General features: G+C 42.8%; 1 protein-coding gene and 1 pseudogene across 3 annotated transcripts in view; one reads left to right on the forward strand and one right to left on the reverse strand.

Moving 5' to 3' along the window:
- Positions 1-104: 104 nt before the first annotated feature.
- On the reverse strand, positions 105-8,618 carry LOC115166481 (rac GTPase-activating protein 1-like; annotated as a pseudogene).
- Positions 8,619-13,868: 5,250 nt separating this feature from the next.
- Positions 13,869-27,481, forward strand: part of LOC115165657 (inactive dipeptidyl peptidase 10-like) — a 32,809-nt gene continuing 19,196 nt past the window's right edge. For 2 of the 3 annotated variants that reach the window (XM_029718919.1, XM_029718920.1), the window contains exons 1-5: positions 13,869-14,043; positions 23,733-23,847; positions 24,581-24,676; positions 24,816-24,910; positions 25,590-25,661. In XM_029718919.1, coding sequence (XP_029574779.1) covers positions 14,005-14,043; positions 23,733-23,847; positions 24,581-24,676; positions 24,816-24,910; positions 25,590-25,661 — 417 coding nt within the window. In that variant the 5' untranslated portion in view covers positions 13,869-14,004. Of the gene's footprint in view, positions 14,044-23,732; positions 23,848-24,580; positions 24,677-24,815; positions 24,911-25,589; positions 25,662-27,481 lie in introns of those variants that run through there. The other variant, XM_029718921.1, reaches the window with a different exon arrangement.

Genomic DNA, 27,481 nt, shown 5'->3' on the forward strand with positions numbered 1-27,481 from the left:
GATGTTCTGGCACAAGGGGAAACTTTCTGAACAGGACCACTGTAATCATCAAGCACCCAGTGTGCTGGTTCTCTCCAACAGTCTCTCATTCGAAGCACACACACTTCAAGGTTTTAACTTTATTGTATGAAACAAATCATTCAGAGAACACCCAGTCTGACAGATATTCGAAATGTGGAACAAATGCTTTGATATAAACTCCTGTTCATGCAATTGCTGTGCAATAGCTTACTGTTATGTTCACAGGCAAATTCATATGCTCTTTAAAATGTCTCAACGCTACCTTTCCAGGCATGTAAAAAGGCAGTTCATGCAGTAGAACTACTTGTACAGTGTTACTGTGCATGTCATCTAGGACCAATTCATTCCTAACACCGTAGGATGATATTTTCCCTTCCTGGGAGCTAGTGTCAAGATTGGCGTAACAGAACACATAAATACCGTATTTACAGATTATACAAAATAACTGGTCCACAAAAAGCTTTGATCAAACCAAAATTGACATTTTGTTGAAATGCCACCATTTCTACACTCTGGTTCTCTGATGCAGCAGTTAGAGGTGCAGAACATTAGTCAGAACCAACCTCCCATTGTGCAAACAAAGATGGTCATAAAGAGAAAGTCAAACTGAAGACCAGAGTCATATTGGCCAATACTGTAAGTTATATTTTTAGAACACTCAGGAAAGGAAACGAGGGAAGGTGAATTTCTTTCAAATGTATCGTCAAGTCACCAAGCATACAGCTGCATGGTTACCTTAAAGTTAGTTGATTATCGCTAAAGAATGCTGCTGACATTTATCAAATGTGCCGAATTAATTACAATACTGTGGCTAGTCTTGAGTATGTAAAAGACAAATTGAGTTAAACATGTACAAGCAAACTGCTTAAGCATGTAGACATTACAAAAGGTGATTATATAAACAGGAAAATATACAAACAATTATGCCACATACAATAACTCCATTCAAGTTCGGCATAAAAAGCTCTATGCAATGATGTTTTCTAACTGGTAATGTGCAAGTTAAATTGCGTGTTAGATATAAGACAATCCCCTGCCTAAATTCAGACATGCGCATTCTCAACCAATGTTCAACATTCTTTGTAAATAAATCACAGAAAGATATTGAAAACCTCATTGTATCTACAAACCTAGTAGGTTTCATTGCCTGAGGTTATGTTAAATCTTGATTTAACATAACATTTAATCTTTTTTTATCAGAGCTCCAAAAGATCCTATTACTCACATAAAAACACAAGTGTTTACAGCATCTGTGGAAGCATTAGTCTCAGTCTTGTGTAAAATTGTATAAAATAAAAAAGTGAATCAATCTATTGCTAGGTATTGCATTTATTTCCCATTAGGTGAACAGAGCTGCCCTGCGGCTGCCCTGCCCTGCGGCTGCCCTGCCCTGCGGCTGCTTTGGATTACTTGAGGAGCGGAGAGGCAAAGAAGTTTCCTGGGCGACTGGGGAATCCCACTACCACAGCAGACTTACTCTTACTCCCAAATCTGAAAGTTACAACACCACACACATATTAGTCAGGCAGTATTAGCATTAGTCAACAGAAACCAAGGTTATAAGGAAGTGAATTAAGACTTGGGTGAAAAATTTACTCATGTCATTCACCTTCACAATATGATAATTAGGTGAAAATGTACTCCAGACTGTCAGGTTTATAGACCAATGGTGTTTGCTTCGAGACCAGTGACAACTCAAGTCCTTCAGACAGGATCTTCATACACATTGCAGTGACCTACTACAACACAAAATGCTGAATAGGTTAAATGAATGACAGCACAGAGTGCTTACTTGGGCGTGGTCTTGCTCAGGGTGGACCTCATGCGTTGACCCAGGGAACTGGAGGACAGGGTTTTGTTAATCTGGTGGTGCTCTGGAGTTGTGAGGGGACCTAGCATGCTCACTTGAACAATATTAACATAGTCAACATTAGTCACATTACCAGTTCGTTACCAAGCTGTATATTTTCATTAAAAAAATGTCCTTAAATCTTCAATATAACAACACATGAACCTAATAGAGATTTGTAGGGATTCATGCTACAATCGGTGAACATATTGGAATCGGTCGATATTAGCTAAAAATGCCAACATTGGTATCGCCCTGATGTCTAATTTAACAATGATGTGTAAAACCTATGTCAAAGCTGACATGCATACCTATATAAAACGTAGGTACATGACGCCACGTAAAATTTTGTGCTAGACAGCATTTCTAACCTAGCCCACAATGTCTGCTGTGTGGATATAGCAGTCATTTGAAAGAGTAAGAAAATTTCAGCGAGACAACTAAAAGGCGAAATCCATTAAAGCCAAGATAATGGAATTCATTGCCCTTGACAATCAACCGTTCTCTGTCGTGGGGGATGTTGGCTTTCGCGACTGGTCAAGCACCAGTACACACTAGCAAGTGTGCTATTTTTCAGATGTTTCCTTACCAGAGTTACACAGTAATAGCGTCACGCTTTGGGTCTTTGTGTGTCGAAAAAGATACATGTCAAATAACACTATATGACACGTTAAATAAGCTTTTAATTTGACACGTCAAATAACAGTTCTATTATAGAATGTTGTATGTTCTGAATTTGCACGTGCAAGCCAAGCGCCACCACTACTATCAGTAGCACTGTCAAAGCTGTACAAAAAAAGTCTGCGAACAAGCAAACACCAGCCACGAACGATGTATTTACAATACCGCGTTGGTAGTAAAGCATTATTTGTTCGACAGCAACTTCTGGGTACCTAGCTAGCACCAATACAACCAGCCTGAAAACAATGACCAGTAGAAACTGCAGTCATTTTCATTATTCTTAGCAATGATTTAGGAATCCTCGTGAGTAAGTATTAGCTAGGTAGCCACTTGTTGTTCGACCTATTGAAATTGAACTTCAGTTCATGAAAATACATAGCTAGCCAGCTACTTAACCCTGTTGCCCAAAGCTAACGTTATAAGCAGCCAGCTAGCTTCATCACAAATATTAGCGTTGTAGCTCTTATCGCGGGACTGTATGAAATCACCTCCCCAGTCAGCCTATTGTGTGTATTGACTTTTATATTGCACTGTACAGCTTTACCTCAATGATCCCCAATCCTTAAGTATCAGTCTACCCAATATATTTTTCCCCAAACGTCCTCCTCAGAGTTATCAGACTCCAAAACATCTATGCAGTATTGTTTTTCTTCTGGAACAGTGTTCAATACACATAGAATGACAATACATGTGGCACAATTATCAGTTGTTTCAGAGTCCTTCAATAAGAGCTGACTGATATCCCATGTCATTGATCCACAATCCATAGGTAAGGCTGTACAGTGAAATAAGTATGCCCCAATGCAATTCTAAAGTACTATACATAGTGTGATTTCACAGATTTTGGTCAAATTAACAAATTGTCTTTTGTTTATTTTATATAACAACATTGCAACCTCGTTTAGCATGATCTATTCAATTATGGCATAATTCTACTATTTGTATTAATTTGCATCACTGTCAATGACATACTTTTATTTTGAAGGCTAATCAAAGTCCACTATTGTGGCTAGCTTCACATAGATGGTTCCGACCACCATTAAATCAAAAATAACTGTCATATAGATATATATATGGGTTATTTTAGATGACACCTAGCTAAAAACAGTTGAAGTCAGAAGTTTACATACACCTTTGCCAAATACATTTAAACTCAGATTTTCACAATTCCTGACATTTAATCCAAGTAACAATTCCCTGTATTAAGTCAGTTAGGATCACCACTATTTAAGAATGTGAAATGTCAGAATAATAGTAGAGAGAATGATTTATTTCAGCTTTTATTTCTTTCATCACATTCTCAGTGGGTCAGAAGTTTACATACACTCAATTAGTATTTGGTAGCATTGCCTTAAATTGTTTAACTTGGGTCAAATGTTTCAGGTAGCCTTCCACAAGCTTCCCACAATAAGTTGGGTGAATTTTGGCCCATTCCTCCTGACAGAGCTGGTGTAACTGAGTCAGGTTTGTAGGCCTCCTTGCTCGTACACGCTCTTTCAGTTCTGCCCAGAAATGTTCTATAGGATTGAGGTCAGGGCTTTGTGATGGCCACTCCAATACCTTGACTTTGTTGTCCTTAAGCCATTTTGCCACAACTTTGGAAATATGCTTGGTCATTGTCCATTTGGAAGACCCATTTGCGACCAAGCTTTAACTTCCTGACTGATGTTTTGAGATGTTGCTTGAATATATACACTTCATTTTCAAACATCATGATGCCATCTATTTTGTGAAGTGCACCAGTCCCTCCTGCAGCAAAGCACCCCCACAACATGATGCTGCCACCCTCGTGCTTCACGGTTGGGATGGTGTTCTTCGGCTTGCAAGCCTCCCCCCTTTTCCTAATAACACAATGATGGTCATTATGACCAAACAGTTCTATTTTTGTTTCATCAGACCAGAGGACATTTCTCCAAAAAGTACAATATTTGTCCCCATGTGCAGTTGTAAACTGGCTTCTTCCTTGCAGAGCGGCCTTTCAGGGTATGTCGATGTAGGACCCGTTTTACTTTGATATCGATGCTTTTGTACCTGTTTCCTCCAGCATCTTCACAAAGTCCTTTGCTGTTGTTCTGGGATTGATTTGCACTTTTCGCACCAAAGTACCTTCATCTCTAGGAGACAGAATGTGTCTCCTTCCTGAGCGGTATGACTGCTGTGTGGTCCCATGGTGTTTATACTCACGTACTATTGTTTGTACAGATGAACGTCGTACCTTCAGGTGTTTGGAAATTGCTCTCAAGGATGAACCAGACTTGTGGAGGTCTACAATTTGTTTTCTGAGGTCTTGGCTGATTTATTTTGATTTTCCCATGATGTCAAGCAAAGAGGCACTGAGTTTGAAGGTAGGCCTTGAAATACATCCACAGGTACACCTCCAGTTGACTCAAATAATGTCAATTAGCCTATCAGATGCTTCTAAAGCCATGACATAATTTTCTGGAATTTTCCAAGATGTTTCAAGGCACAGCCAACTTAGTGTATGTAAACTTCTCACCCTCTGGAATTGTGATACAGTGAATTATAAGTGAAATAATCTGTCTGTAAACAATTGTTGGAAAAATGACTTGTGTCATGCACAAAGTAGATGTCCTAACCGACTTGCCCAAACTATAGTTTGTTAACAAGAAATTTGTGGAGTGGTTGAAAAACTCCAACCTAAGTAAGTGTATGTAAACTTCTGACTTTAACTATAGCTACTAAAACAGATGTCGTGTTGCTATGTTTTTGGGGAAGAACATTGTTTGCATCCATGAACTAGCTAGCTTTTTTATGACCAGCACTGTAGGTGCGCGAGACAACTTTACCAGCATCATAAAATACGCATCGATGAATCGTTGTGACATATGAAATATGAGTGATAGTGTAATCAATGTGTAATTACTACTTAAAAATGAATGAACGCGTTAATCCCAATCATGGCCGGATGTGATACAGCCTGGATTCAAACCAGGGACTGTTGTGACACCTCTTGCACTGAGATGCAGTGCCTTAACACACTCACATGGACGCAGTGGTCTAACTATTTAACTGTACTAAAATGTTTATAACACCGCAAAAATGTAAAATTGCGGTTATCGGTATCAGGTTTTTTGGCAAGGAAAATATTGGATATCGGTATCGGCCAAAAATGTAATATCAGTGCATCACTAGAGATTTGGTTTTGGGTTGCCGAGATAACGCTTTGCTACTCATGCACTCGCTCACCTTTCTGGTCAGGGGTATAACAGTTAGCGTTCTCGATGATCATGTGATCAGGGTGCGACTGGTCAAGGTCCACCATCATGAACTGGCTCCAGTACTCCACCGGCAGGCCCAGCAGACATTCAATAACCTGGGTAACAATAGAAAAACACTAACTACTATAAATTACTCATGAGGGGAAAAATACAGTTGCATTGAATTGAAACGAATTACAGCCTATTGCGTCATCCTCTTCCAAGCAGGTAAAACAGATCAAACAACTTGCAAGACTAAGACATATTGTTTTTATATAAAAATGGCAATCATGTCATTTTTGCAGCCCATGTGTTTTGTGAAGAAATACTGCCACTTAAAACAAGAGCTGTGTTGTTGTAATGAGTCTTACCTTGGGCTGGCGTTTGGTGTCCTGTATGATTGTCATGGGCTCTGGGCCAGGCACTGCATGGCCAACGATAGTAGGCCCAAACACCCGTGCCAGATTGGTGATGTCCATCTTAGTGTCCAGGCTTTGGGCGACCCTGAAAGAGTTTATGGTGGTCAATAAGGAGCCCATGTATGGAAAAATACCTGTGTCACAGAATGCAACAAGCATGGCCTCTTTCTACAAGACGTAGTCTGCAAGTGTGCCCTGGGAAGGAAATAAAAGTAAAAGAGAATGTTTATCCCATTGAACTAAACTCATGAGATATTTGAAGAAAAACAGATTAACATCAGAATGAAAGTATTAAGTGAGTAAGCAGAGCTCATAGTTAAATGCACAGCAGACGCTCACCTCTGGAGATGAATGGCCATGAAGTCTCTGTTGACCTGTGGCAGGTCACTGATGGTCTGGTACATCAGGGCAATGCTGTTATCCTCATCCACAAGCTCTGAGGACAAAGAGTGCAATGTCAGTAGAGATCACAGAAGTTGAGTCGCAGGAAATGTTTTACTGCAGAGGAACAATGTAACATTGCATAGACTTAGTAACTATAGTTACTGGTGACTAAGAACACCATGAAGGAACACTGAAGTATACCACATTAACTATTACTAACCAAAACATTCAGCGTGCCCCAACACAAAATGGCTATGCAAAGCAACCAAAAGACACATTTATTCAGTCAACCACTGGCCAAACAAACCACAGAGGTTGATAAAATTGTTTTATCGCTATAGCCAACACCTACCTGCAGCCTCCATGAAGGTGCGGTTGAGGCGGAACGTAAGGAGGGGCTCTTTGAGGTTCCTGAGGAAGTCCTTGAGGAGGCCAGTGATGCAGTGGATATCTTCCACCTTGCTGAGCAGCGGGACAGTCTTCCCTCGCAAGAACTTATCCTTCAGTTCCTTCACTGTGCGGTCAGAACCAGACAGCCGATCGAGGCCGGTCTGGGAGTGAAAAGAAAGAGCATGGTGAAACTGTGCTCATTTATAGAGTCTTAAAGCCTATTATATTATATTTTCTTAACCTTTATTTAACTAGGCAAGTCACTTAAGAACAAATTCTTATTTACAATGACGGCCTTGTTCAGGGGCAGAACGACAGATTTTTTACCTTGTCAGCTCGGGGATTCGATCTAGCAACCTTCGGTTGCTGGCCCAACGCTCTAACCTCTAGGCTACCTGCCGCCCAAACTAAGCCATAAAAGGCAGTAATGATTCAGACCAGTGTGAGATTGAAACAAAAACACTCACCTCATGTAGGCCCCTCTGCTCCATCTCATGGACACAGTGCACCAACAAATAGGGAATCGTGGGTGATTGGACATGGGAGACATAGTCTGCAAGTGTGCCCTGGGAAGGAAATAAAAGTAAATGAGAATGTTTATCCCATTGAACTAAACTCATGAGATACTTGAAGGAAAACAGATTTACATCAGAATGAAAGTATTGGAATACAAGCAGAGAAGTACAATGGAATTTTCCCCTTACCTCTCCAATTTTGACAGGAGTGCCACCCAGGATGGGGATGCATGGCAGGGGACAGCATTCACGACACTGGGTGGGTGACCACTCTGCAGTCACGACACTTCAGGGAGATCTTCCCAAACTTGATCCTCTTGCCACAAGGCACACAGGACTCAGGCTTGATTACCTGTGCATGCGGTAGAATAAAGCTTTTAACTAAAAAAAAAGAACCAAAGCAAAATGTTCTGCCTTGCTAAATTAATCTCAAGTCACCCATGCATTAACCCTCTCTGTCTGAAAACAAATTACACTCCTACTGTTTTGGAGACAAATTCATGATTACGGACACTCCCGTTGCCCTGGGGTGTGCTGGGTTCCTGAGGCCTGCTGTCGCTCTCTGGACGGTTGGGCATGACATCCTCAGACTTGACTGACTCAGAGTCTCACTCCAGTGTAGCTAGACAGGACAGACAGACAGACAAAGGTCAAATACGGATCAGTCTGACAATGCAGTTCTGATGAGTTATGAACATACATTTGTCACATTGTCAAGGATAAACTAATATAGTCTAGCTGCATGCATCTATCCAACTGAATATCCTATCATGCTTCAACATACAATACTAACTCAGAGTAAAATACTGTCTTCCATTTTAAAGTTGATCAAATCCACAGTAAATGAGTAAAAGTTCTTACCAGTCTTTCTCCTGCTCCGAGTCCAGCAGGGAACAGCCTCAATAGTAGAGACGGCTTTGATGGGTCCTCCGTCAGCAGGCACGGTCACTGTGGTCTTGGCCACAAGAGACTCATTTCCCTACGACCATTAAACATAACATCAGTCAAGTCACTGTAAACTTCAACAGTATATCGAGTAACAGCACTCAGTTATCTATAGAAATTAAACTAAAATCTTTACCTTCTCAGACGTTCTGCCTGTCGATCGAGACCTTTTAGAAGCACTTGGGGGGCCATCAGTGAAATTTCTGGAGGTAGAGCGCTGTAATGAAGAGGTCTAACATCTTAAAAACCCCACACACACACGTTCAAGAAATGGCTGGCAAATATTTTTCATCCAATAAACTGTGTTTACCTTGTTTCACGTTTCTTCAGACGCACAGTTCTCACGATGGATGAGTCCCAGTCCTGGAATGGTTAATCAAACGAACGGACCGGGTTCATTATTGCAAATACACTATATATACACAAAAGTATGTGGACAACCCTTCAAATTAGTGGATTCGGCTATTTCTGCCACACCAGTATAAAATTGAAAACATAGCCATGCAATCTCCATAGACAAACATTTGCAGTAGAATGGCCTTACTGAAGAGCTCAGTGACTTAATGTGGCACCGTCATAGGATGCCACCTTTCCAACAAGTCCGTTCGTCAAATTTCTGCCCTGCTAGAGCTGACCCAGTTATTGTGAAGTGGAAACGTCTAGAAGTAACAAAGGCTCAGCCGCGAAGTGGTAGGCACTCAAGCTCACAGAACGGGACCACCTAGTGCGTAACGCGTAAAAATAGTCTGTCCTCGGTTGCAACACTCACTGCCAAATTCCAAACTGCCTCTGGAAGCAACATCAGCACAATAACTGTTTGTCGGGCGCTTCAAGAAATGGGTTTCCATGGCCGAGCAGCCGCACACAAGCCTAAGATCACCATGCGCAATGCCAAGTGTTGGCTGGAGTGGTGTAAAGCTTGCCGCCATTGGACTCTGGAGCAGTGGAAACGCAGTGATGAATCACCCTTCACCTTCTGGCAGTCGGACGGACTAATCGGGGTTTGGCGGATGCCAGGAGAACGCTTCCTGCCTAAATGCATAGTGCCAAATGTAAAGTTTGGTGAAGGAGGAATAATGGTCTGGGGCTGTTTTTCATGATTCGGGCTAGGCCCCTTAGTTCCAAAGGAAATCTTAACACTAAAGCACACGACATTCTGTGCTTCCAACTTCGTGGCAACAGTTTGGGGAAGGCCCTTTCCTGTTTCAGCATGACAATGCCTCGATGCACAAAGCAAGGTCCATACAGAAATGGTTTGTTGAGATCGGTGTGGAAAAACTTGACCGGCCTACACAGAGCCCTGACCTCAACCCCATTGAACACCTTTGGGATGAATTGGAATGCCAATTGCAAGCCAGGCCTAATCACCCAACATCAGTGCCAGACCTCACTAATGCTCTTGTGGCTGAATGGAAGCAAGTCCCCACAGCAATGTTCCAATATCTAGTGGAAAGCCTTCCCAGAAGTGTGGAGGCTGTTATAGCAGCAAAGGTAAGGACCAACTCCATATTAATGCCCATGATTTTGGGATGAGCGGTTCGATGAGCAGGTGTCCACATTGTTTTGGTCATGTAGCGTATATAGCACATTATCGTCTCAATTACATAATGTATTGGTTGTCTTAGCCCTTCTCCCTGCTAATGGTTTGGCTATGAGTAACATAATTGATGATTCAGAGGCTCAAGAATTTAGACAAGACAAAGATACAAGCTTACCAGAGAGTCATCTGTTTTATCATAGCTGATGTCTGATAAAATGGAGGCAGACTCATCTATGGTCTGCAATCTATGGAAAACAAAATGAAATACTTTTACACTTCAGGTGTTGAGATGTTAACAGAAAAGGCTTTGATAAGCATTCAAACTCTGGAAGAGGAACAAGACACTAGCAGGGGATCCTTACAGTGAGGGGAAAAAAGTATTTGATCCCCTGCTGATTTTGTACGTTTGCCCACTGACAAAGAAATGATCAGTCTATAATTTTAATGGTAGGTTTATTTGAACAGTGAGAGACAGAATAACAACAACAAAAAATCCAGAAAAACGCATGTCAAAAATGTTATAAAATTATTTGCATTTTAATGAGGGAAATAAGTATTTGACCCCCTCTCAATCAGAAAGATTTCTGGCTCCCAGGTGTACAGGTAACGAGCTGAGATTAGGAGCACATTCTTAAAGGAATTTAGATGGAAGGAAAGCAACAGTAGACTTAGCTCAGACGCTAACGTTAGCTGGCTACAGTAGCTAGCCAACATTGCTGGTGATGTGTAATTAAAACTACTGTACAGCTAACAGTTAGCTACTAGCACTGCCACTACATACCGTTTGAGTCCACCACACTAATGAAAAAAGGCAGACAAAACAGAAAAATCTTTGCACAGCCAAGTGTTTTGACCTCTGTTTTTGCACTGGATGATCAAGTTTGTTATTCTTTTGTTTGGGTTATCTCACGCTAAACTCCTGGAAGTGTGTAAAAGAAGCAAGGCAGGCGCGTTGCATTTCAAATGTACCCACTAACCAATGAATATCAACTGACGTTCTGCACCTAGCTGTAAATCAACGCGCAGATGGCGGTTACCACAGCCACAAAATCAGATTTTTACCACAGCCACAAAATCAGATTTTTTGAAGATACATTTTTAAATAGGTGGCGTTTATGCCTTGTGGTTATGGTAACTAGTGACGACTGATGTTAGCTCTGATCCAGTATAAGCCAGTCCAGTCTTTCCTCCCCACAGAGTAGTCAATTAGCGTCTCTCTCATGGGAAAACGCTAAACTCAAATCAGCTCCATATGCAGCATACAAGAGCGAATAAAATGGGTGAAATATTTATGAACATATGGGAAAATCGAATCCATATTACATTATAATGGTTGATATTATGATGACAATAATTATTGAGCATTAGTATTAATTAACATGAATTCTTATTATTGTTATATCATATTGATTGATATCATATTAACACATTGATATTTCTATCATTATTAGGCTATTTGAACTCAGTAGCTGTGATTTACGGTTTTGACTAGAAGTTACTTTTTTGTAGCAGGTTAGGAGAATTAACGTGGCAGGTTAGGAGAATTAGGTTAAGGTTAGGCTAAAGGTTAGTTAAAATGCTCTCCTAACCTACTACGAAAAGTCACTTCCGGTCGTTGCTGTACTCCATCTAGTCAGAACCGTGATTTACATGGCATATGTGTTGCCCCAATATGACTACTTACAGCCATAGAATGTTGCTGAGCCAGAGGTTACGACTGTGTCTTGATTAATTTCAGAGTTTATCAACTGGGTTGGGTAGGTTACTTTCCAACTGTAACCCGTCACAGTTACCTGTCCAAAATTGTAATCAATAACGTAACTTTTGGATTAGCAAAATTCAGTAACATAATCTTTGTTACTTTTGAATTACTATCCCATTTAGTGGAATCAGAAGAAGACAACATTTGGTGTGTCATGTCATCATAGTGGTCTCTGACTTGTGGTCAGACTCGGCTCAGGTGGAACAAAATTAATCTAGCCCCTTTGTTCAATGCTGATTCTGAATTGAAAGCCACTGAGAAAACAGAAAGGTGTCATAATATACACTGCTCAAATAAATAAAGGGAACACTTCAACAACACATCCTAGATCTGAATGAAAGAAATAATCTTATTAAATACTTATTTCTTTACATAGTTGAATGTGCTGACAACAAAATCACACAAAAATAATCAATGGAAATCCAATTTATCAACCCATGGAGGTCTGGATTTGGAGTCACACTCAAAATTAAAGTGGAAAACCACACTACAGGCTGATCCAACTTTGATGTAATGTCCTTAAAACAGGTCAAAATTAGGCTCAGTAGTGTGTGTGGCCTCCACGTGCCTGTATGGCCTCCCTACGACGCCTGGGCATGCTCCTGATGAGGTGGCGGATGGTCTCCTGAGGGATCTCCTCCCAGACCTGGACTAAAGCATCCGCCAACTCCTGGACAGTCTGTGGTGCAACGTGGCGTTGGTGGTTGGAGCGAGACATGATGTCCCAGATGTGCTCAATTGGATTCAGGTCTGGGGAACGGGCGGGCCAGCCCATAGCATCAATGCCTTCCTCTTGCAGGAACTGCTGACACACTCCAGCCACATGAGGTCTAGCATTGTCTTGCATTAGGAGGAACCCAGGGCCAACCGCACCAGCATATGGTCTCACAAAGGGTCTGAGGATGTCATCTTGGTACCTAATGGCAGTCAGGTTACCTCTGGCGAGCACATGGAGGGCTGTGCGGCCCCCCAAAGAAATGCCACCCCACACCATGACTGACCCACCGCCAAACCGGTCATGCTGGAGGATGTTGCAGGCAGCAGAATGTTCTCCACGGCGTCTCCAGACTCTGTCACATCTGTCACGTGCTCAGTGTGAACCTGCTTTCATCTGTGAAGAGCACAGGGCGCCAGTGGCGAATTTGCCAATCTTGGTGTTCTCTGGCAATTGCCAAACGTCCTGCACGGTGTTGGGCTGTAAGCACAACCCCCACCTGTGGATGTCGGGCCCTCATACCACCCTCATGGAGTCTGTTTCTGACCGTTTGAGCAGACACATGCACATTTGTGGCCTGCTGGAGGTCAAGTTGCAGGGCTCTGGCAGTGCTCCTCCTGCTCCTCCTTGCAGAAAGGCGGAGGTAGCGGTCCTGCTGCTGGGTTGTTGCCCTCCTACGGCCTCCTCCACGTCTCCTGATGTACTGACCTGTCTCCTGGTAGCGCCTCCATTCTCTGGACACTACGCTGATAGACAAAGCAAACCTTCTTGCCACAGCTTGCATTGATGTGCGATCCTGGATGAGCTGCACTACCTGAGCCACTTGTGTGGGTTGTAGACTCCGTCTCATGCTACCACTAGAGTGAAAGCACCGCCAGCATTCAAAAGTGACCAAAACATCAGCCAGGAAGCATAGGAACTGAGAAGTGGTCTGTGGTCTCCACCTGCAGAACCACTCCTTTATTGGGGGTGTCTTGCTTATTGCCTATAATTTCCACCTGTTGTCTATTCCATTTGCACAACAGCATGTGAAATTTATTGTCAATCAGTGTTGCTTCCTAAGTGGACAGTTTGATTTCACAGAAGTGTGATTGACTTGGAGTTACATTGTGTTGTTTAAGTGTTCCCTTTATTTTTTTGAGCAGTATATTTTTCACAAACATCCTTTCTGAATTTAAAAGTAATCAATTAAGTAATACTCTAGTATCTGTAATCTGATTACATCGTTTTTGCTGGTAACATAACTGATTAGTTACATTTTGGGGGGTAATCAGATTACATGTTACTCCCCAACCCTTCTAATCAATGGTATGGGTTGGAAATCAGTGAGGAAGCAAGCAAAAAGACATAAACAGAACAACACACACACATACACACACACACAAACTCTCCCTCCCGTGGAGATACCGTAGAATAAGAGTCAGAGAGCGATACAGAGAGAGAGAGAGAGCGAGCGAGCATTTTTACTTGGATAACTTGTGAACATCGCAAGTGCATTCATCCAGGTCAAGTGCTGAAAGGAGCACGATTCAATTCTAGGAAGAAGCTTGTTGAAGACAGCAAAGATGATTGCCACCACTCAACAGAACATGGGCACGGACCTGGTAAATGGCTCTACTCAATACTGTTTCGTATTTTTTGTTGTTGTTCCCAAGATTTTTTTGATTTTATCATACAGCAGGATCTGCGTTAATCTCATTGCATAAAGTTCGCTGATGAGCATGGCTATAACATTACAGTCGCAGAGGTCTGTGTGTGCGTGTGTCTACATGTGAGCGTATGCGCTTGAAGGATAGTCTAAATGCGCCTGTTTTTTTATTTTTATATCTCTGTTGTGACCAGTCAGAAATTGTTTTTACATTTAAATCAACATGATGTGATTATAAATGAGCATCTGGCTTTCCATTGTGGTCTTTTATTCGTACTTAATATATCTAATCAATACAGGCACCTCTTGAACAAGCTTCTGTGTGCACTGCAGTGGTAACCCCAATACCGGTATTCCCCTCTTCTATCGCAAACTGATTTGATGTAGTGATTTTTTTGTTTGTTGGTAAACTAATTCAGTTAAATTATGTAGGCTATATTTTAAAACACATCATACTGCGTGTCGGTTACGGTTATAGCAATTAAAATGCTGTAGTCATGGCTTACCCATGCCAAAGGGAATATAGGTCTACTTTATTCATTGATTTATAGCCCACAGCATGTGGATAAAGAGCGATCTGCAATCAAAGTGTGAATGAGGCACACAACTTGCAGCAAGTGATGGACAATCAAATGTATTCTGTAATTATGTAAAGTGTATAGGCTCAATTAAGTTGCTTTAAAATCTGAATAGCAAAGTTCACTTATTTAACACCAGACCTTATTTTACCAGCATTTTCATTTCACAATTTTTGCCACTGTTTTCAATGTCATATTAATTTCCCCCCTTGTACTGAATTATGTCCACTGCATGGTCATTCAGCAGCTCTGTGAGCCCATTCAAAAAGAGAAGTTGCAACAGTTTTTGCATGTAGCTAGGTCTACTTGCAGGCTGTCAATAGGTTGCAGAATTGCTGATGCTCCAGAAATGTCCAGAAATGTAAAAGTGACTGTAGTTGGTTGCTTCTTGGTGGACAGTTGCTGATAGCTGCATACATGCTCCTGGATATTAGTTAGTGTTGCGATATGCTTTCCATCTCCAGTACAGCAGTACTTTATAGCCTTGCCAAGTCTAATTAAGATTACCCATCACCTTCTCAGCGACAGCAACAATTCAGCCGTGACGGCATTTTCAGTTCAGAGCTGCACTATTCATTTGGTTTACAAATCATGTGTCAGACTGTCAACGACATTGTTTTTAAGCAGTGCTGTGTTAGGTTGCATTGGTATTTTTTTATACTGTGCAACATTGTGAATAATTGAAAATAGATGATAAATGTATTTCCTGTCTGAAGTGGCCAGTGGGGAATGTTTTATGTCTCCCATCAATTTAGAATTGATCCATTACATGTTGTAGGTTAAACAAGGAATCCACAAAACACTAGTTAGTGTATCTTTCCCAGGCAAATGTTTCTCTGTGTTATTATGTCCTTTTATTTTACACAGCCAAGCAATTCATATACTGCACCTCCGTGCTTGGGTCTGTTTCCACAGATTTGATCTGTGATGGGGTGGTTGCACAAGAAGAGTGTACTTTTAAAGGATGCATTTACAGTTGAAGTCAGAAGTTTACATACACCTTAGCCAAATACATTTAAACTCAGCTTTTCACAATTCCTGACATTTAATCCAAGTAGAAACTCCGTCTTAGGTCAGTTAAGATCACAACTTTATTTTACGAATGTGAAATGTCAGAATAGTAGAGAGAATAATTTATTTCAGGTTTTATTTCTTTCATCACATTCCCAGTGGGTCAGAAGTTTACATACACTCAATTAGTATTTGGTAGCATTGCCTTTAAATTGATTAACTTGGGTCAAACGTTTCAGGTTTCCTTCCACAAGCTTCCCACAATAAATTGGGTGAATTTTGGCCCATTCCTGCTGACAGAGCTGGTGTAACTGAGTCAGGTGTGTAGGCCTCCTTGCTCACACACACTTTTTCAGTTCTGCCCACAAATTTTCTACAGGATTGAGGTCAGGGCTTTGTGATGGCCACTCCTATACCTTGAATTTGTTGTCCTTAAGCCATTTTGCCACAACTTTGGAAGTATGCTTGAGGTCATTGTCCATTTGGAAGACACATTTTCATCCAAACTTGAACTTCCTGACTGATGTCTTGAGATGTTGCTTCAATATATCCACATAATTTTCCTTCCTCATGATGCCATCTATTTTGTAAGGTGCACCAGTCCCTCCTGCAGCAAAGCACCCCCACAACATGATGCTGCCACCCCCGTGTGTCACGGTTGGGATGGTGTTCTTCGGCTTGCAAGCATCCCTCTTTTTCCACCAAACATAACGATGGTCATTATGGCCACACAGCTCTAGTTTTGTTTCATCAGACCAGAGGACATGTCTTCAAAAAGTACAATATTTGTTCTCATGTGCAGTTGCAAACTGTAGTCTGGCTTTTTTATGGCGGTTTTGGAGCAGTGGCTTCTTCCTTGCTGAGCGGCCTTTCAGGTTTTGTCGATATAGGACTTGTTTTCCTGTGGATATAGATACTTTTGTACCTGTTTCCTCCAGCATCTTCACAAGGTCCTTTGCTGCTGTTCTGGGATTGATCTGCACTTTTCGCACTAAAGTACGTTCATCTCTAGGAGACAGAACGCATTTCCTTCCTGAACTGTATGATGGCTGTGTGGTCCCATGGTGTTTATACCTGCGTACTATTGTTTGTACAGATGAACGTGGTACCTTCAGGTGTTTGGAAATAGCTCCCAAGGATGAACCAGACTTGTGGAGGTCTACAAGTTTTTTTTCTGATGTCTTGGCTGATTTCTTTTGATTTTCCCATGATGTCAAGCAAAGAGGCACTGAGTTTGAATGTAGGCCTTGAAATACATCCACAGGTACACCTCCAATTGACTCAAATGATGTCAATTAGCCTATCAGAAGCTTCTAAAGCCATGACATTTTCTGGAATTTTCCAAGCTGTTTGAAGGCACAGTCAAACAATTGTTGTAGAATTTATTTGTGTCATGCACAAAGTGGATGTCCTAACCGACTTGCCAAAACTATAGTTTAACAAGAAATTTGTGGAGTGGTTGAAAAACTAGTTTTAATGACACCAACCTAAGTGTATGTAAACTTCCGACTTCAACTGTATCAGTCCCGTATCAGAACATGCACCTCTCTCTCAAATCAATTATTTAGCAGACGCTCTTATCCAGAGCAATTGGTGTTAAGTGCCTTGCTCAAGGGCACACCAACAGATTTTTCACCTCGTCAGCTCAGGGATTCAAACCAGCGACCTTTCAGTTACTGGCCCAACGCGCTTAACCGCTAGACTACCTGCCGTCCCTTTTATGTACTTTTCCTCTCCCTCATAGTTTTCAGCAGTATCACACTCCCTTCTCCCCAGGGCGGACACAGCTATGTAGATGTAACGGGCGTCGTAAGGATTCGACCAAGGCACAGCGGGTTGAGTGCTCATTTTAACTTTATTGAACACTTAAGAAGAAAACGAACAAACACACAGTATTGCAGGCTAAACACAGCTATGCAAAATCAACTTCCCACAAAAGACAGGTGAAAAAAGGGCTACCTAAGTATGACTCCCAATCAGCAACAACGATGTACAGCTGTTCCTGATTGAGAGCCATACCAGGCCAACAAAGAAATACACAACATAGAAAAACCATAGAAATACAAAACAGAACAATACCCAAAAACCCCGACAGCACAAAACAAGCACATCCCTGCCACGCCCTGACCAAACTACAATAACAAATAACACCTTATACTGGTCAGGACGTGACAGTAGAGGAGTGGGATAGGTTCAGCAGCCATATAGTGTACTGAGAGTCTTTTTGTACAGTCATTTGCTTTTGCTTGGTGGGATGCATGAAAGGGAATAGAGAAAAGGGCTGCAGGGCTCACAGCAGAGTAGGCTTAAAGCAGTGGATTTTTCCATGCAACTGTGGCAGGTGCTGCTGCGTATATGGTATTAGTCCTTAGGGCAAAAGTGTCAGCCTCCTCAACCCAAATCCAAAGCCTACCACCTACAACCTTTTAGGCTGTGAGAGGTAAGTAAGAAAAGGCAAATTGTTGTAATTCTGCCAAATAAATGGCGGTATAGAGCACTGTGTTTATTGAAATTTGATTATCCAAAAGGTCACTTTAATCATGGCGATACAGCTTTCAAATCCTTTGAAGTTTATAGCGGAGCACTGGCAGTGCTGTTGAGGTCCTTGCCCGTCACCCCAGTTTTATCCATTTAAACCAGTCAGAAAGATGTGAGACTGCTTCATAATGGCTACCATTTAACTGAGGTACCAAAGAGATATTGACATGGCAATGCATTCAAATAAAAGTTATGTGTTAATGGTTCATCTGTTTTTGTCCCATGAGATCAATTACAGTGAATCGTTACAATAAGCCTACCAGCATCTTGTTTTATCTTCCCAAAAATATTTGCTATTACAGTTTTGTCTCTTAAAATGTAATGGTTGACTGGCTTGCTTGATCTTCAAATGTCATGTCAAATATCATGTCTTGGTACATCTTGTTTTTCTTTATGGTTACTAGTGGTTGGTTGCTGCAGAATTATGTAACTGGTGGGATTTGGATATGTAGATGAGAGTCAGCATGTCTCAACAATAGCTTCATTAGCTGTGATTCTGCTCCCGATGATTTATTGTGTTCTTTTCACCGCCTGTTCCAAAGACGGACAGACAAGGAGATCCCCAGAGTCTAATTTATGAACTACCTCTGGTGCATTGGGAGCAAATTGAGCAATTCTATTTTATGTGGTTTCCCTTTTTGAGTCTGTAGCCAACCATACAATTAAGGTGTTTTGATTACAGTCTACATACAGTATGTGTTTCAGCATGTGTTTTATCTGTAACCGTTAGTTGAGTTTCTCAATTAAGAAAGGGTCAGGTTATCGGTCCAGGGATTACGCAAGGATGTGTCATATTTTGTGGGGAGAGACGTTTTCTAGTGGCCCATCTAAAGTCCCTTTTACCGACTGCTCTCTTTCTATGAATTGTTTCCCGCTGGACCTTGTTCAGCTGCACACTGTATCGATCCTGTTCTCATTTGGTTGAGGGGAATTCCCTTGGTCTGCTCTGTCTGTTGGCCATGGTGGGAGGGGAACTCTGTTATCTCTCACTGACGCTACAAATGTAGTCAGCACTGCAAATGTTTGCAGAGGTCTCTCCCCAAGAGATACATGGTTGGTTGCACATACAGTACAAAGCTGCATTTAGTCTATAGACTAGAGTATAGACTGCCTGTGGGTTTGTTTGACTGACAGCTTCATCAAAGCTTTATCATAGGCTCTTCTCGACTCTCTCTCGGCTGGATGGCTCACAGAGCAGTGCATTATACATTATAATTGTTTTATTTCCATGATTCCCTTTTTCGGGTCACCAAAAAGCGTGCACTGGTGATATTCACATGTCAATCTAACCCCTCATCTGTCCACCTCTTCTGGCAATCAGTGCTGTGCTGAATCCTCGATTCCTCAGATGTAGCGTCACCATCATTGAAACCCACCCAGAATATGGTGGCTGTGTGTATCCACCCTTGGGATTATCTTCCTGTCTCCTGTATCTGTGTCTCATTTGCAGCTTTGACATAACTCCCTCTTCCCCCAGCCAGCATGCACAGGGTTCTCCCGCTCTATCTGATGTGCTTCCCGTGGTGGTGCATCCCATTAGAGGGGATGTTTCAGCAGAGTGTTGCATGCAGTAGTATTTAGGGAAGGATTTTGAAATCAAAACACTATCTGTGGTCGAATCAGAAGAGCGAAGGGAAATTACATTAACCGTGCCTCTCTGTTAGGGTCTCCTCTCCTCTGTGTGTGTGTGTGTGTGTGTGTGTGTGTGTTTGTGTCTGCCTGCTAGGGTCTCTTTTCTTCCATATCTTACATAACACCCAATCAGAGGGAATGATGTTGATCGGATCCACTATTGTACAGGACTGTGCACTGTGCTGAGAGAACAGAAAGAATTACAGAGATAGAGTATAGCAGCTACAATCAAAGAAAGGAGCACATCAGGGGAGGACTTATTGGTCTGGAGCTCTGGACCTGTGTGATTGTGCTGTGAGGCAGACAGATCATAAAAAATAGAATATAGTCAGACAATCAAAGAAAGAAGCAAGACAAGAACAGTAACTTTAGTGGTGAGAACCTTGCTTTCACACTTGCTTTCACATCAGTTGGTTTGATATCTCTCTGTAGAACACTCAGCGTAGAAACATCACTTTTGTGGTTGTTGTCCCTGCTGGCCCAGCAGGTAGTGGTTTTAATTTGAACGTGTTATGAAACGGGTAGTGGTTTTAATTTGAACGTGTTATGGAACAGGTAGTGGTTTTAATTTGAACGTGTTATGGAACAGGTAGTGGTTTTAATTTGAACGTGTTATGGAACAGGTAGTGGTTTTAATTTGAACGTGTTATGGAACAGGTAGTGGTTTTAATTTGAACGTGTTATGAAACAGGTAGTGGTTTTAATTTGAACGTGTTATGAAACAGGTAGTGGTTTTAATTTGAACGCGTTATGAAACCGGAGCCAGGGGAATTTATCAAAGATGAGACCTTGGCTGGAGTCCTACACTGGCAACCAGTCAAGATATGGGAGCTGACTCCCTGTTGTCACATCATTTTCAAACAACTTTTCAGGCTGATATTTGGCTCACACAGCCTTGGAATGACAGTTTTTTAGCTAGGTTTCTCAGGATTAGGCAGCTGGAGAGATAATAGACAGTAGCAGCAGCGTATCTGACGAGTAGTAAGTGTGTGTGTGGCGACAGTGTGCCTGTGAGTAGGTGTGAGTGTGTGGGTAGAGTCCAGTGGGTGTGCATAGAGTCAAAAAATAGTTCGTGCAAAAAGGGTCAATGCAGATAGTCCAGGTAGCTATTTTGTTAACTATTTAGCAGTCTTATAGCTTAGGGTTAGAAGCTGTTCAGGAGCCTTTTGGTCCCAGACTTAGCGCTCCGGTACCACTTGCCGTGCAGTAGCAGAGAGAACAGAAACAACAGTCTATGACTTGACATCACCTGGTATAGAGGTCCTGGATGGCAAAGAGTTTGTCGCCAGTGATGTACTGGTCCGTACGCACTACCCTCTGTAGCGTTTTGTGGTCGGATGCCGAGCAGTTGCCATACCTAGCGGTGATGCAGCCAGTCAAGATGCTCTCAATGGTGCAGCTGTGGAACTTTTTGAGGGCCCATGGCAAATCTTTTCAGCCCCCTGAGGGGGAAGAGGTGTTGTTGGGCCCTTTTCTTGACTGTGTTGGTGTCTTTGGACCATGATACATCCTTAGCGATTTGGACACAGAGGAACTTGAAGCTCTCTACCCACTCCACTACAGCCTGTCAATATGAATGAGGGCGTGTTCGGCCATCTGTTTCCTGTAGTCCACGATAAGCTCCTGTGTCTTGCCGACGTTGAGGGAGAGGTTATTGTCCTGGCACCACACTGCCAGGTCTCTGACCTCTCTATAGGCTGTCTCATCGTTGGTGATCAGGCCCACCACCGTTGTTTCATCGGCAAACTTGATGATGGTGTTGGAGTTGTGTGTGGCCACACAGTCGTGGGTGAACAGGGAGTACAGGAGGGGACTAAGCACGCACCCCTGAGGGGCCCCCATGTTGAGGGTCAGCATGGTGGATGTGTTGTTGCCTATCCTCACCACCTGGGGGTGGCCCATCAAGAAGTCTAAGATCCATTTGAAGAGGGAGGTGTTCAGTCCCAGGGACCTTAGCTTAGTGATGAGCTTGGAGGGCACTATGGTGTTGAACTCTGAGCTGTGGTCCATGAACAGCATTTTCACGTAGGTGTTCCTTTTGTCCAGGTGGGAAAGGGCAGTGTGAAGTGCAATAGAGATAGTGTCATCTGTGGATCTGTTCGGGTGGTATGCGAATTGGAGTGGGTCCAGGGTTTCTGGGATGAGGGTGTTGATGTGAGCCATGCCCAGCCATTTAAAGCATTTCATGGCTACAGATGTGAGTGCTACAGGGCGGTAGTCATTTAGATAGTCCTTGTGCCCAAGATCACCAAGGTAACCTATGGTGGTCTGCTTGAAACATGTAGGTATTACAGACTGGGTCAGGGAGAGGTTGTAAATGTCAGTGAAGACGCTTGTCAGCTGGTCAGAGCATGCGCTGAGCCTGCGGCCTGTTTAAAAGTCTTACTCACATCGGCAATGGAGATCGTGATCACACAGTCATCCAGAGCAGCTGGTGCTCTCATACATGGTTCAGTGTTGCTTGCCTCAAAGCGAGCATAGAAGTAATTTAGCTCGTTTGGTAGGCTTGCGTCACTGGGCAGCTCTCGGCTGGGTTTCCCTTTGTAATCCGTAATAGTTTGCAAGTCCTGCCACATCTGAAGAGTATCAGAGCCGGTGTAGTATTTGGTATTTGGTATTTTATTAGGATCCCCATTAGCTGTTGCAAAAGCAGTAGCTACTCTTCCTGGGGTACACACAAAACATGAAACATGATATACTGTACGTGTGTTGAGTATTCTCTCTTAAAATTAGCCTATGATGTGTGGAACTATATACAGATATCATTCCCTTTCTGGTTCTACAGGTAACAATAATATGCTCCTTGGCCCTTTTCTTGTGGTTATGTCTTTAAAGTTTAACGTTTTTTCAGTATGCAGATAGGTTGCGAGCATGTTAGGTTGGAGATTGCATAAGTGGAGGTGTGTGTGTGTGTGTGTGTGTGTGTGGTTGTGTGTGTGTGTGTGTGTGTGAGTGCAACAGTGGCTGTATAGTGGTGGTTCGGAGACAGCTGGTGTAACACAGGGCTGGATGGAGGATCAGCAATCTGTCAACCAGCAATCCCCATGGCTGTTCCCGTCCTCCATCAAGGCCTGCGGGAAGGTGAGGGTGATGGAAAAACAGCAGCCGGCCATGGCTCTGTGGCTTTGAGGACAGGGCCAGACCATGAGGTTTATGGCTGCATTGTGATTGCGCTCTCACACTCCAATGAATATAATGCCCAGGTGTCTTGTCTCAGACAGCCACACGCTATATATGAGGACTTTGGAATCATCTGCAGTTGTATTTAATCGTGACTGAAACTTTGGCTCCCTTATTCCAGTAGAACTCTGAGGAGCATTGGAGGAGAATATACAGACGTAATATTCCTACAGCAGCTGTTTCTTGTACTGTAATGTTCCATCTTATTTATGTTTCACCTTGTGTTCTTGAACTTTTTGTTAAATTAATTCCCATCATCACACCTCATCATGTTGGTCTTCTAGGTAGCTAACTCACCTTTCATGGAACGTCCACCCTTCCCGCTCCCAACCTCCATGTGCCCCATTTTTTTAAAGCTGTTACAGGTGAAATGAGGCGACAGATTCGAGAAATTAAACCATGACAGAAATTATAGTCTGCAATTAATTAAAAAATTTTCCCTGGCAAACCTTTTTAGCTCTGCTTTTAAGGAGAATAACTCTAAATTACAAATTTTTCTGTCATAGTGAGAGGCTGTACGAAATTCTTATTCCCCCAGAGACTCCCTGTTGCCTACACCGCAGATCTGTGTGTCTGAGAGAGAAACCCCCACTGTGAGGCTGTGGAAATGAAGCGGCACTAATGTTCTCTCCCTCAGCTGTGTGTGTGGACATTACACTCATCACTGTGTTTGTGTGTGTGTGTCTGTGTGTGCTTCTCTTGTTAGGACATGCATGCTTCAGCCGGTCCACCCCGGAACTGGAAGGGCATTGCAATCGCCATGATGGTGATCGTTGGTGTTCTATCACTGGTCATCCTTTCAGTCATCATGCTCACACCTGGTAAGATGAAACACAGAATGGGGGAGGGAAGAGAAGGAATGGAGGGGAAGAGAAGGAATGGAGGGGAAGAGAAGGAATGGAGGGGAAGAGAAGGAATGGAGGGGAAGAGAAGGAATGGAGGGGAAGAGAAGGAATGGGGGAGGGAAGAGAAGAGAAGGAATGGAGGAGGGAAGAGAAGGAATGGAGGAGGGAAGAGAAGGAATGTGGAGGGAAGAGAAGGAATGTGGAGGGAAGAGAAGGAATGTGGAGGGAAGAGAAGGAATGTGGAGGGAATGAAAGATGTAGAGAAAGAAATGGAGAAAAAGAATGCAGGAGGGTGAGAGAAAGAGAAAGGCAAGGGGGGGTGAAGGGGGTGAGTGAGAAGGAGGCTTGAAGAACAGAGAGAGAGAGGGATGGAGAGAAGGAGAGAGGATGCAGTAGGAGGAGGAGTGAGTACAGAGACTCTCCATCAGATAAACATATCAACAATGACATTCACAATTTGACAAAACAAATCAACACTGACAAATACAAAATTCCCCTGCATTGAAAAGAGACTCAGACAAAAGATGAGACTCCATTGCTATGCTAAGAACAAGCTGAGCCGCAGCACCAGCTGTGCCTTGGCTCTGTGTGGATAGAGGAAGCTTATTGTTCATTCCGGGTGGAAATGGTGTAACACAAGTTGAATGTTTTTGCCCATTTGTTTTCTCCCACTTTCTTATTTCTCTCGCTTTCTCTCTTTCTCTGGAAGATGAGTCTCACCTGTTTCTGCGATCCCGTCTCACCATGGAGGATCTGGAAAGTGAGAAGTATACAGTTCACGACCCCTGTGTGACCTGGTTGGATGGTAAGAGCCTTGATACCCTGAAGCGGGGGAACGAGATAGAACATGTATAGGGAAGCCAAGGCAAGCTCCCATTCATGTTATATTGAGTGAACCAACCAAAAGGTAACCATTTCCCTTCGGCCTGTGTTGTCCCTTCCAGAGAATGAGGTTGCTCTCAGAACCAGAGAGGGTCATGTCCTGTCCTACAGCCTCCACTCCAACATCACAGCTACCCTGCTGGACAACAGCTCTTTAGTGAGTAATGGCCCGTAACGGCCACGCAGGAGAGGAGCTGTATTCCACTATTGATCGGCTCATATACGGAGTCAGCCGGACAAATTCAATAGAGACTGAGTGGTCCTCCCAGATGAAGAAAGAACTATAGAATGACTGTTATTACAGTAGAGAGCAGTAGTAACTATACAGTTATATAGATATGCAGAGGCCGTGACAGTTTAAGCTCTTTTGGGTCTATTTGGTTCCCTCACTGTTCAATTGAAGCCTTCAACATACGGCTTCAAAGAGATTTTTCAAGCAAGAGCCTCACTTTGAACAACACCGCCTGGCTCTGTGCGATACTGACAGACTTATGTGGGTCATTGCCTAGGAGCTAAGCAGGGTTCTGTTGTCAAGATGGGGAGATGTCGTCTCCTCTCCGGCTCTTGCCAGATTCTCACTTGGTGTATCATCTCTGTTGCTATGTTAATCCCACACTGTAGCTGTAAGCCTACAACAGTAATTAGCATTCTGCTCAAGGATATAGGCAGACCTACTGTAACTATGGCCATGGCTTCCCAAGTGGCTTCCCAAGTGGCTTCCCATCTCTGACATTATCTATAACTACTTAGCTCCAGGGATGTTGTTCTTGAAGGTTAAGGCTCATATTAGATCTAGGCATGTTGATGACATGTTTATCTCACCATGTTTTTTACAGGATTTGACTTACACAAAGTTCCATGTGTCTGCAGACAAGAGGTTTGTCCTGTTTGCATACAACATTCAACCGGTGAGTGACTCTGGTTATGACCAAATAAAATACTCAGAAGAACCATCTCTTTTACGGTGTCAATCTTCATCAATAATCATACTCACTGTCAAAGCAATTCTCCAAAGACAACAAAGATGATTTGATCGCAACAAGGGTTTCCCACTCGCTTTCATTGAACACATTAGCTTTACACAGCAACGCCACAAACTGATTCCAGACCATCAGAGAAAATCAATTGAGTCAAATCTGTTTCCGTTTGCGACTAATGACAGGTCTATTTCCCAACTGCATTGTTACTGTCGTACAATGATGCCATGCATTCTAATCCAGCCTTTACACTAAATCCCCTTATGAAACAGTTAGAGAGAGAAAGATTGAGGGAGGGAGAGGGAGAGAGAAAGAGAAAGGGAAACTAGTGATGCCGCTACAGTACTGCAGCAGTCTGTTGCTCTACATGCTATTCAAACAACAGCCACTAGTGAAATCACTGGCAGTCTTCAGACTGGGTAATGATGGGGGAAGGGGTGTAGAAGGATGGAGGGTATGAATGGCGGAGAGAGAGTTTGATGTAGATTACAGGGCAGGGGGAGGGAGAGAGAGTGTGGTAAAGTTGGAGCTGCATGCGGTAATGAAATCGCCCGGCGGGGAATGTAAAGGAGAAGCTTATATGAGAGTCTAATGTCTAATGCACACTTGCAGGTGGTTTGAGAAAAACCCCAGCATAACAAGCAACTCTAACAACACATGCATGCTCTGTCTCCCCCCCGACCCACTCCTTCTGTAAATAACCGCTCGCTTAATACATAGTTTCCTGTTTCTCCAAAGGAGTGAGCAAAAGGTGTAATATACAGGTAATGGGAGCGGAGGAAAAAAATGATTAGGAAAAAAATAAGCCCTCAGCACAATTTTGGCCTTATTAAAAAGCCCTGCACAGATAAATGGCTGTTCTGACTGTATATAATCTGCTCTCTCTCCCTTATCCTCTCTCCCTCTTCCCCTCTCTCTCCCTTATCCTCTCTCCCTCTTCCCCTCTCTCTCCCTTATCCTCTCTCTCCCTCTTCCCCTCTCTCTTATCCTCTTTCCCTCACTCTCTCTTTCTCTCTTTCCTCTAGGATCTGTTCTCCTCATTTAGTAGTTGATGATCAGGTTAGCACTGTTGTAAAATGGGGAAGCAAAAACAAGTATAATTTTTTTGCACGTTAATATTGCTTTTTAGATGGTGTGTATGTATATATTTTACCTTTATTTAACTAGGCAAGTCAGTTAAGAACAAATTCTTATTTACAATGACGGCCTACCCTGGCCAAACCCGGACTACGCTGGGCCAATTGTGCGCTGCCCTATTGGACTCCCAATCATGGCCGGTTGTGATACAGCCTGGAATCGAACAAGGGTCTGTAGTGACGCCTTTAGCACTGAGAAGCAGTGCCTTAGACCGCTGCACCACTCGAGAGATATAGATAGCAGAGCTCATTCAGTCTGATTGAACGATCTAGTAACTGATGATCTTCAGTACATGCATCAGTACATGCTTCAGATATATGAATCAATAGGTTTTAGCTCTACAGTACCTGTGTGTTGGTTTGTCTACAATTCTCTGTTTGCATTTTTACTGTTGCACCAGCAGGATGTTCTATCCCCATCTATATGCACAGAGTTTGAGTGAGTAGATGTATGCACACTTGTATGTCACCTGGCTACATGTGCAATTTTATGTTTGTGAACAGTGTGGTGTCTGGTGGATGTGGGGGGATATACCTTCAGTCTTTCTCTATCTTTTGTTCTCTTTCTGCTTTGCTTCTCTCTCACTCCCTCAGTCTTTCTATCTATCTTTAACT

Source organism: Salmo trutta, chromosome 28 (assembly GCF_901001165.1).
Source record: "Salmo trutta chromosome 28, fSalTru1.1, whole genome shotgun sequence".
Taxonomy (NCBI): domain Eukaryota; kingdom Metazoa; phylum Chordata; class Actinopteri; order Salmoniformes; family Salmonidae; genus Salmo; species Salmo trutta.